The following is a 12,325-nucleotide window of genomic DNA, read 5'->3' on the forward strand; positions in this document are numbered from 1 at the left end:
TTTAAAAGTATCAACACTTCTTAGGTGGAGATCTTGCCATCTACAGTTTAAACTTTAAAAAAACAGAGCAATCCAAAGAATTGAATACGCAATTGCAGTCTAATAAATGCAGTCAACAAGAAGTCAAAATATGAAAAGGTGAGTTTGAATAATTGATGCCACAGAGCTGACAAGCTTGATCGGATGGACAAACCAAAGCAATTCAATTGTACACATCGAACACTAATTTTTGGATGATTCAATATTCAGATTACGTAGAGGTTAAGCTCATCAATACAAGTATTGACCGGCTTTGCCTATGTGAATAGTATTTTAGTAGTTACACTAGAAAATTGTACCAATATCTTCTTCTTTTCTGGTCTGGGAAACTTGTATTTCAAGGCAACTAATGAAGCATGTTTGATAGTTATAAATCTAAAAAGTAGAAGAAAATTAATGAAACGGTAGAATATAAGCAAGAACATAGTACATAAACCAAACTAATCAAATAGTAGCCCATGAATTTTTGAGATATAATTTCCTCAAAAGTGTCAATTACCATGTAGTTGTGATATATGATTTAAAAACATAATTAAAAATTCTTCAACATTTTTCAATTCTTTCTACCTTCTCTTTTAATTAATTTTATTGATGAGTTAAGTATGATGTATGAACATAAACACAAAAATTTTGAGCAAGCGGCCTTTGAATTTACGTGTCAGGGTCAATTAACTTGTATTTAGCAATTACACTCAATTATAAAAAAAGTAGAAAATATTATCATTAGTTGATTATACTCTTTTCATTCCACTTTGATTGTCACTTTTCCTCAAAAAATACCAAACCTTTATAATTTTTGTCAGTAATGATCAAACCTCAAGATTTGCTAATATAACCCGTTTTGACAATTATGTTCCTTTTATAGCCAAATTCAAATCAGACCGATTTTCTTGCCAACATGGCAACCATGTATATAAGATTTAATCACAATAAAATATCAAACATTTGCGTGTTGTGTCATAATAAACGGTTTAATCACAATAAAAAAAAAACAAACCAATTTAAAATTGGCTATAAAATAAATATAATATAAAAAACGGGTTATATTTATAAATTTTTAGTTTCAATTAAAAGCAGCTAGAAAATATTATCACATACTCTTTTCGTCAACATAAAATTTTACCCATCAATAAATATATTGGCTCATTATTAGTAGAGCAAAAGAGGTTAACATGTGTCCATAACAAAAAAAAATAGTGAGAATCTTTTTAGGAGATCAAAAGTAACAAATAAAATGAAAAGGAGGGAGTAATGTTAAAATGTGAACTGGTCGATATCTACACATAGATTCAAAATCCGCAATGACCAAATTCTAAACTTTTCCACATGCCCCTTCGTTAAAAACTTCCCTACATGTTTTGCCAAACGATAGTGCCATGCATTCTTAGTTTCTTACAACAAAATATTAAATGGATTGGATGTGGACGTAGATGATGGAGGGGGGACGATTTCGTGTGGCAGAAGAGGCCATGCATTAATGATGTCGGCGACGTGTAAGAACCCATTTACTGTTCCACACCCCCACTCTTCTTCGCATTCAATACCCTCCCAATAACCCTACTCCCCTTCCCTCACCAGCGGATACTAGTATGATACTCCCTCCGTCCCACTCTAATTGACAAAATAACAAAATTACAACAACCAATACGAACTAATAAACCAATGTGAGTCTAATTTGAATGACTAAGACCTCTCTAAATGCATCGAGAGATTGTAAATTCGAGCCACGTCTCGGTAACTAACAATTAACAATTGCAACTCTGAGTAGATTACCATCTTTGACAAAAAAAATACTCCCTCCGTCCCACTCTAATTGACAAAATATGGAGTTTTTAGTGTCCCATTTTAATTGACAAAACTAACTTAACTATAATTTTATCTTTTAATTTTCCATCTTTACCCTCATCTTTTTATGGAAAAATGGTGAATATTTAATTTTGACTAAGATACTAATAGCATTAATTAGCTCTATTATCAATAGAAGGGTATAGAAGTAACTATGTATGTCATTTATTAGTTTGTATTGGTTATTGTAATTTAGTTATTTTGTCAATTAGAGTGGGACGGAGGGAGTACAAACTAATAAATGACATAAAAAGTTACTTGTATACTTTACCCTCTTATTGTTAATAGAGCTAATTAATGCTATTAGTATATTTTCATTAAATATTCACCATTTTTCCATAAAAGACATAATTTTAAATGAGAGTAAAGATGAAAAATTAAAGGATAAAATTATAATTATTTTAATTTTGCCGATTCGAATAGGACACCAAAAACTTCATATTTTGTCAATTAGAATGGGACGGAGGGAAGTACAATTTTACACCAAAAATTTTGTGAATCACAATTTTGCTTTGACAAATTCTCTGCAAAGAACCACGAGCGTACATAAATCAAAGCCCAGCAAGACTTGCAATCCACCTACTGAAATTTTGACTGTAAATATATCCAACCCATACGGATGGCTTTCGAGACCAAGGCTACTTGCTTACATCCATTTATACTGTTCTTAGACGTCCCAATTCCTAACAGAATTTGGAAATTATAAGTATCCACAGCAGAAGTACCGTTTACATTTTATAAATTAAATGCTCCATGCTTCAATATTTATGATTGGATTACACCTATTGCACTCCCACCTCATACAAAACATACGGAGAATCAGCAAACAAGATCAGAAAAGAATGCTTACAAACACTTGAACCAACTCCATTCAAAGCAACACAGGCACAGCCATGCATTGATTTCAAATCAAAAGAATGCAAACCGCTTTCAAGAATCACATTATATATCGCCTCACAAACTCTCTATGGAAAGCACCTGGTAAACAATCTATTCAATCAAGATCGCAAGCATTCAATGTTGGTCTCGAAGAAACAATGACTAGGCAAACAGATTATTTCTTACCTGGCCAAAAATAGTCCTACAAACTGGAAAATGATAAAGAAATGATAATCAAAAAGCATGGAGTCAAATATATATTTTCAAGTCATTGCCTTTATTAATGGACTGAACACTAGACATAGAGAGAGGAACAAGGGAGGTAGATACGGCTTTCCACGACACGGAGTACAGCCTTTGATTCAACAACGATAACACTAAACTAACAATACTAAACCAGTCTGTTATGGCAATCCAACACAACACAGCTGGGGCCCAGCATCCAACTGGGACTTTTTAACCATTGAAACTCTAATCTATAATCCAGTTAATGTTTCAGGCTATGAAATATCCAGAAACAAACAAAAGCATTCCGGGTTAAATGCATACAGCAATAAAAGTCTCCACCAACATTTACTTAATTTTCTGTAGTCCATACGATGCAGAACTACATTCCATCTTGAGCAGCTAGCTTCAACCCTATCAAAACAAGTAAATAATAAGCATATCAACAGCAATGCCATACCATCACCAAACTTTAGGTCAAGCAGCCAACACCACTACTCAAGAAAAAACACCCAAAATTAACATATTCCTCATAAAAGAACACGCGGGACTTAAGGATTGACTAATACATATTCCTCAGGAATTGCCAAGTCAATATGACATACGAAGTTAAAACAACAAAATCAATAGTAGAATACATGCTATAGAGCTACAAAAAAACATATAATCCCCATAAACTTAAATGCAAATTAAAAAATAAGAGGCATGAATGGAAAATAGTTATACAGGAATACATGCAATAGGGCTATAAACACCACATAATCCTCATGAGCTTAGACATGAATCGATATCAGAAACATGCAACTCGTGTGTTTAACCATCTCAGCAAGTAATAAAATGACAAGTCTACAGTGGAGTCACTTTAATGCTATTCACTTACCATTGCTACCCGTTGTTGCTACTCGCAATTGTTGAATTAGGACAAGAATTCTACCACAAATTACCGGCAATAAATTGCCTGATCAATATGTGGAGGAATTTGCTTAATCTCCGTCCCAAGTTCTTGCTCAATCCTATACCTGTTGGAAAGTAATACACCATTAAATATAAATAAAAACTAATATTAGTGCAAAAGCAAGCTCGAAGGGAAGATAGATCATACAAGTTAAAGCGGTCTTCATAAGTAATCAAATTCACAGCCAAACCAAGGTGACCAAACCTTCCTGATCGACCAACCTACATGTGACATAACTATTCATAAGGAAACATGAAATAGACAGTAAACAAATGATTAGACAGTGTTCTACATACCCTGTGAAGATAAGTTTCAGAATTCTTGGGGAAATCAAAGTTGATAACCACATTAACTGCCTGGATGTCTATACCCCTGGTAAATAAATCTGCAGTAACCATTGTTACCATTAGAATATTGTATACAAAGCACATTCAAGTACAATTGCAGAACTTGCATAAAATATATTACTTTACAGATTTGGCAAATTGAAATAACAGCAATCATACCACATGCACACCACAAAACCACAAGCTCAGATATGATTAGAGAAAAATCTTTCACAATGAAAACAGAACCATCCAAGCAACCAGCAACAGAAGTGGAAAGCATTTGCATCTTTGAAATTTCACGGATCAATAAAAATATCAATCTGGACATTCTTTCAAAACCACTCCCTATGCAAGATCTCTCCTATACACCTCATTGTTTTAAGAGTGAAAGTCAAGCCAAAAGTTATCTGAATCAGCTCCAATAGAAGTCCGTACGGTCTTCAAATAATGACTTGATTTTCTTGCATTTTCAACCTTACATAGATCTAACTTAGTTTGCACCCCTTCTAAATGAAAAGAAATAAATCATAAATGTTCTGCTAAATTATGTATCCAAAGAAAGCAATTATTTTATAATAAAATGATAAAATCAAATGTCATATCGATAAGAGATGCATAAGTTTTTTGCTATAGCAGCTCATGCAGACTTGTGCAAGTATATCAATGAATAAAAGAAATTAACAACAAATTGTAACTGTCATTAGCATACCAGTACAAACAAGATTTCTGCATGCACCATTGCGGAAGTCGTGAAACACTCTGTTGCGATGATCTTGCAACATCTTTGCATGGATATAGAAACAAGAATAACCAAGCTCAGTGATCTTTTTTGCCAAAAGTTCTACCCGATTCACTGAGTTGCAGAAAATGATAGATTGATTAATTTGAAGCTGCATATAAACCAGAATAGAGTTATATCCATGGAAGAAAAAAGAAAGAGAAGCATACATTAGTAGTTCAGTTGAGATCAGACCTTAGAGAAAAGAGTGTTTAGACAATGGACTTTCTGTCGTTCTTCAACAAAAGCATAAAATTGAGTGATACCCTTTAGAGTAAGCTCATCCATAAGATTGATAACGTAAGGCTTATGCAAATATCTATCCTTAAAGTCCTTGACAGTAACAGGAAATGTTGCAGAAAACATCAAAATCTGACGGGTCGGAGAAAGAAAACGAATCAGCTGTTCCACTGAAGGTTGGAATTCAGGAGACAATAGCTTATCTGCCTGAAAGACAAACACATGCAAGATCAGCTTCATATCCCTAAGTTAAACTGAAGAACAGTTTGCACAAAAATAATATCAATTAGTTCATAAGTTTACACATAAATAATAAGGTTAACAAGCTTCAACTAAGAAGCACAAAATCACTCCCTTGAAATTTCAGACAACTCTTTAAGGCCAACCACAAAACATTAATCCTAATCTAAGAAGTGTTACATCAAGTAAATATGCAGAAAAAAAATGGGCAAAATACGACCATAGGTGATCAGATTACCAACTAACTACAGCACGAATAATGATAATACATAAGGGGGAAACTATAGGGGGGGATTCAGTACTTACCTCATCCATAACAAGCATTGAACAATCCTTCAAAATGCAAATGCCTTTTTTGGCAAGATCCAATATTCTTCCAGGAGTCCCGACCAGTAGATGAACTGGTTGGTATAAACGCATGATGTCATCTTTTAGACTTGTACCACCTGTGGTAACCATTACTTGAATTTGCAAATGCTTCCCGAGCTCCTTACAAACTTGTGATGTCTGAAGCGCCAACTCCCTTGTTGGAACAAGAATTACAACTACAATCAAATGCCATTAAAGTTACCAAAAGTTAGAAAGAACAATAAAGATATTACAATATTAGATACTACATACAGATCATATCATAAGCTAATATACTCGGCTAAAATCAAGCATCAAAAGACAAAGAAAAATCAACACCCTCACAAGCAATTAATATCAAGTAATATTGCATGACAAGACTGCTAATAATTAGGCCTGCCTAGACTTACTGAACAAACTCAATCACCAGAAAGACATTCCTGGTATACCAGCACACATCAATGCAGTGTTGCACCGATAAATAAATTGTTCCAGAATGGCATTATATCTTTCCACATTAATTTTTTTGATTTCCAGACAGCAAAGACAACATAAATTTATCTTCCAAGAATACAGCAAACTAAAAACGCTGCAAGCCCAAAATGTACTAATTTCAATTTTACTCGAGGCATTACTAATTTAACAAAGGGTGAAAATTTTGCGCAAATGAAGATAGCCATGCGTTTTAGTAAAATTCAGAGATGGAGGATGATCAAACCTTGAATAACATTATTATCTTGGTCGATTTTTTCCAAGGCAGGGACACAAAAAGCTGCTGTTTTTCCAGTCCCATTTTTAGCTCTAGCAAGAATATCACTACCAGTAAGAGCAATTGGAATGCTTTCTTCCTGAATTGGTGATGGTCTTTCAAACCCCTTCTCATAAATTCCCATAAGCAGCTCCCTCTTCAGAAAATAGTCCTCAAATTCATTTCCTTTGGTGGCCGTCACATCCTGGAAATTAATATTTAAGATTCAAATCACAAGTTTTTACATAATGTTTTCCCACATAATTAAAAGTTCCTTGAGCCATTGATCCGCTTGTATTGCTTCATCATACTATGACTTAAAACTACTTCAATGTTAAGAAACATAATTAACAGCTTGGTTCTCGCATACACATGGATAGTTATTGATAGCTAGCTAAGTTTAGCATCAAAATCCATCTTCTAATACCAATAACCAGTGAACACACAAAAATGTGGAGAAGTTGGTTTTCATACCAAAAAAAGGGGAAGATAAGAAAGCAGAAAATATACTCCAAAGGTTCTATTTGTACATGAGTAACACATGCAATCTAATTTCATCCGCATTCTTTATCTGCATGTTTTTTTTCCATAAGTTTAGGTGAAAAGATGTTACTGTATGAATGCATTTCCTGTATATATAAACAAAATACCCAACTCAAACGCTTTAAGTAACAACGAAAGAAGCTCTTAGAGATATAGGGACACCATATTAATCAAATGACTCCAGCCTACCTATGATAATGAATCTTTTAATTTCAGAATTTGAAGTTAGGATATACATCCCAGTCTCTGTTAAGTCAGAAATGTGATCAATCCCCACACAAACAAATTCAAATCTGCCAAAATGCAACTCACACTACAAACTCCATCCTAGCAAGAGGAGTTGCAAAAAGGAGTACTCAGACTTCTAAAAACAAACAAAGAACAACATAACCATCCAAAAGAGCATGTGAATTTATTGTGTTATTATAAGCCATACCTCTGTTCTGTAACGGGTATCAGCTGGTGGTATCTTTAGCCTCGCCTTCCAATCTTGTGAGCTATACAGAAATGAACCAATAAATACTTAAGTCAACTTACAAAACTATAAGATAACAAATAAAACTATAACTCCGAGTGATTAATTATATCATACGTCGAGTCCACAGCCTCAGACTGCACAGTCTTTTCCACCTCATCAACGCTGGAATCTGCAGGAGGTAGTTGGGTCCTCCTCAACCACTGCTGCTGTTGCTGATGTTGATTTTGCTGCTGCTGGTGTTGCTGTTGTTGTTGTTGCTGCTGGTGTTGCTGCTGTTGCTGCTGATGTTGATGATACTGCTGCTGTTGCTGGTAATTCTGCAACATATTTCTCTGAACATACTGCTGTTGCGGAACCCTTGACTGAAAACTGGGGTTCGCGTTCATACCTGCACCTCTACCGGCGCCCATCCCTGGCGGATACCGCCCTCTATTGTTGTTATTGTTGTTGTTCATGACTAACAAACCCTAACCTAAACCTAACAACTAAACCGACCAAGATTTAAATCCAAAATTTGTGCAAAATGAAACAGATAGAACTACCAAAACCTGATTAATACTCACAAAATCAATTTGGACTAAAATATCTATCAATTTGTGTTTGGCATACGGAAACAAAAAAAAAGAATTGAGAAATTTATACAAAGTCAGAATCTAGGGTTTCTCGAAACGTAAAACTGTAAAAATTGCGGGGTTATCAAGCAGATAAAGTCGATTTTGTACGGAAATCGGAAAAGACTGGTCGAGATCGTAAAATTGAAGGAATATCGAGGCGAGAAATGCAGCGGATCTGCAGTAGAAATGAGAAATAGTGCGATTTTGAGTTGCTAAAGAAGCTAAAAGGGAAAAATATAGGGAGTGGTTTCACTGTTTCACAGCTAAAAGGAGAAGAGGAAGAAGATAGCGAAGCTTGAGCGTTGATTCATGGCGTTTGGTATGCGTTTTGAGTAGGTTTTTGCTCTGTGGAAAATGGGGAAATTGAGAAAGAAACCGTCCTAGCTAGGGCATCAAAGTATAACTTGTAATTTGCAATGTTGTCCCTATTGTTTTGTGTATTTTCTCAAATAACCGGCTTTCTTTGGCTTTAGTCCCAATTAAAAATTATGAAAAGTAGGTCACCCATTACCCTATAGTTTTTTCTTTGAACAAAGGATCAATTCACCCATGAAGGATTTAAATAGCAAATTACCCCCCCTACTTATAAATAATCGACAATTAATACAAAATTAATTTTATGGATAAATCAATACACGAACTTGATCGGTTCAGGTAATTAGCCCCATCTTAGCAAATTACCTTACAAGTTAAGTAAATTGCCAATTGAGGAGACAATTAACTTACAAATTGAAGGGGGGAATTTTTTAAAATAGGGCTAATTGCCTATAATTAGCAAGCTCGTATATTGATTTGCTCACAAAATTAATTTATGTGTTAATTGTCCATTACTTACAAGTTAAAGGGGCATATTGCTATTTAAATCGGCCACGAAATATCAAAAATGTCATATTGGAGGTATTTGGTACAAATTAACCTGCAACTATGCCATTTAGCATCAAAAGACTCTTTCCATTCTCACCCCCTACAAGCGAGTTACACTCTCCGTAAAAGAATGAAAAAAAGTTTAAACAAAATCTTAATATTTTATTTATCTCTTAAATTAATTCTCAATTTTTAATATTTTTAATTTTCAATTACGTCTTTACAATATTAAAAATTTGATAATTTATTTATTTTTTTAATAAAAAATGAGGCATCGTTTTTGTTTTTTCCTTTTTTCTTCTTCTTTTCCTTTTTTCTTCTCTTCTTCTTCGTGTCTTACTCTCCTTCTCTCTTTCTTTTTTTTTCTTCCTTCCGACTACCGTTCGCCTCCATCCATCGCCACCTCTATCCACGATCAGCTCCTCGAGTTAAATGAGCAAATTTGCTCCTTATGAGCAAATCACTTGTTCCTCCAACGCAAATGAGCATATTTGTTGCTACTCAAGCGAGAATTTAGGTATTTAATTAGGTTTAATTAGAGTTTCATGGTGGCGGCGATTTCCGATTGATTGAATTTAGGTATTTGATTAGGTTTAATTAGAGTTTTAATTGTGTTAATCGTTACAAAATTATGATTAATTAGTATTGATTTTTGAGTTTAGCAATCTCACTATCTTTTTGAGGGGTTTTGTGTCAAATGGGCTGATTTGATGCTAAATGATCAAGTTGCGAGTATGTTTGTACCAAAAGCAACGATAATGACTTTTTTAATATTTTGTGCCAAGTTCAGGGAGTGATGGACATATGTTCCTTTTTTAGACAATATGTAAGGTGTTTTTGACATGTCTCGACTCTAAACAATGAAAGACAATTTTACACCTTTCACATTCAAACTAATTGTATTTGAGTCATATAGGTTTTTTATATGAGTACATGAAATTCCAAAATGCAACTTTAAAGAAAGGTGAATATAAATTGTTTAAAAAAAATAGAAATTGTTTAAAAAAAATTACAGAAGTTTATGGTTTAAAAAATTCACAAAACGAATTTTAAAGTAGTTCGATTTGAACTTAAAGCTATATCCACAATTCAAAAGTTACAAATTGTGTTTAAAATTTAACACTTAACTAGACAAAAGAGTTTCTATATAAACTAAACTCCTAACTTACAAACATCATATTTCAATGATAATTAAGAATTCACAAGATGAAATCAATAAATGATTCACCAACTAGAAAAAAGAAACAATCAACACAAATTGATGTACAATTAATGTTTTATAATAAGTATTTAAGAGCTTTGAATGTTTTTAATGTGTTAATGTTTCTCATCTTGAAATGATCCAAATGAATATTTATTTATACTCAACCAAAGATGTCTTCACAACTCTATTTAAAGTGCAAATTTTGGTATGTTGGCACAGGCTATGTCGTGCTTTCGAACAGGCAGTTTGCGTCTGCGACCTATGCCTTAGGCATGCATTATTCAAACGGCTATTGAAACGTGTCAACTTTTCATTGGGCATTCAAATATGTTGGTTACGAGTTTTAATGGTCACGTGGTTTGTGCCCGTGAACCTCTAGTTCGCATCACAAACTTTTCTTGGTCTTTTAGGGTTTTGATCAACCTAAATGTCTCGTTGAGACAAGCACAACCTGCCCTCGCGAACATTTGGTCATGCTATCAAGTCATAAAGGTCGTTCCCACGAAAACCCTTTAGTTTCTTATGAATTTAGAAATTAATGTTTTTGCTTAAAGGGTTCAGATAGTTTCTAAAGTGTTCTACGATGTTTTTGTACACTGGTAAACATTATCAGATCATGTTTTATTGATTGTACAAGTTAAAATTAATGAGATTTAAAATAACAAAATATTGATGGCTTTAACATGGAAAATCGAACCTAAACTTCCATAACATATAGAAACACGTTTTATCATTAACACAATATAATAAGCCGAGTCCTATAAAAGTTCAACCAACAAAGCTTATATCAGGACATACCCAAAAGTAATTTCGATACGTACTAACATAATCAAGTCTTACTAGATTCGCCTTCTTGAGAGCATGCTCATACGAACTTTGCCCAAGCAAATATTGATCAAATCCTCAAGGAGTCGGCATCGCATAAAAACCGGACTTTAAAGATATCAAATCCAGAGTGAACTGTAACACTACAATAACAGGGAGAATGTATAAGATAAAGACCTACTGGGCATATTAAAAATAGTCTCCTATACAGAGTTAAAGACTGATACAAGAAGACATTCCTATTTCAGACTACTTCCTGAATAGGATTCAACCGAAAATCACGTTACAAAGTAGGGTTCTACTTCCTACTTCAACTCTACTACCTAAAATTATCACTCTCATTCTATTACTCTACCAGGTTAGATCTCACTAGTATAAAAGGATTTGAGGTATGCCTATACACGGAGATATTCGTGTTACTTTTCTAGCTTAAATTTAAACCGACTTAAGTATTGGAGATCCAATTAGACAACCACAGTTCGATTTGTCATCTACCTTACTTTGCAGGCCATAATTGCCGATTGGAACACACAATCCATCATTTACATAATAAATATTAATTAATTGAGATATTATCTTTAATAAATAATTAATTAATTACTTTATAATTTATTTATTTTTGTAAAAATCTAGTATATTAATTATATTTTGGTTATTTATCATTTAATTTATATTTAAAAATAATCATACATTATTTTATTAAATAAATAATTTTTTTTCATAATAATCTATTAATTTAAACAAAATTATATAGGTATAATTATGCTAACTAAAATTGTTATTAATGACATGTTTTAATTAATTTAGATGGATAAATAAATTTAGCATATGCTAAACTGGGTGTTATTATAAAGTTTAATATATGCTAAATTTAGACATGATATAACATTACAATGAAATTGTTTATTTCATTTTAAATGCTAAATTTAGACATGATATAGCATTGCAATAAAAATTGTTTATTTTATTTTAAATGCGAAATTTAGCATTGTGAGTTTGATTTAGCACATAATGTAGAGCACTTATCTAAAGTTTAGAATGTAAAAGACACATTTTTTAATACATCAACGAACTAGCGTTTTAATTTTGTAAGTGCTAGATGAAAAATTGCTAAAATCATGAGTTCAACTTCTCCCTGAAGCGCTTTGTTTTTCAACTGTAAAAATAATAA

At 33.1% G+C, this 12,325-nt stretch overlaps 1 protein-coding gene across 1 annotated transcript; it reads right to left on the bottom strand.

Moving 5' to 3' along the window:
* Positions 1-3,021: 3,021 nt before the first annotated feature.
* On the bottom strand, positions 3,022-8,655 carry LOC126686835 (DEAD-box ATP-dependent RNA helicase 8-like). Its single transcript, XM_050381096.2, has 10 exons — positions 7,762-8,655; positions 7,606-7,666; positions 6,597-6,831; positions 5,837-6,075; positions 5,246-5,497; positions 4,982-5,162; positions 4,240-4,328; positions 4,091-4,164; positions 3,869-4,007; positions 3,022-3,402 (listed from the first exon to the last, which is right to left on the bottom strand). The coding sequence occupies exons 1-9, from the start codon at positions 8,100-8,102 to the stop codon at positions 3,929-3,931; spliced, it is 1,551 nt and encodes a 516-aa protein (XP_050237053.1). The 5' UTR covers positions 8,103-8,655; the 3' UTR covers positions 3,022-3,402; positions 3,869-3,928.
* Positions 8,656-12,325: the final 3,670 nt, after the last annotated feature.

Source organism: Mercurialis annua, linkage group LG6 (assembly GCF_937616625.2).
Source record: "Mercurialis annua linkage group LG6, ddMerAnnu1.2, whole genome shotgun sequence".
In the NCBI taxonomy this organism is placed as follows: Eukaryota; Viridiplantae; Streptophyta; class Magnoliopsida; order Malpighiales; family Euphorbiaceae; genus Mercurialis; species Mercurialis annua.

Excerpts from the sequence above, each read along its gene's own strand:
- LOC126686835 (XM_050381096.2), bottom strand. The coding sequence starts at position 8,102 with ATGAACAACAACAATAACAACAATAGAGGGCGGTATCCGCCAGGGATG. Across the intron at positions 7,667-7,761 it reads TCTGAGGCTGTGGACTCGAC|CTCACAAGATTGGAAGGCGA; the intron begins GTATGATATAAT and ends ATTTCTGTATAG. Across the intron at positions 6,076-6,596 it reads AGATAATAATGTTATTCAAG|TTGTAATTCTTGTTCCAACA; the intron begins GTTTGATCATCC and ends ATTTGATTGTAG.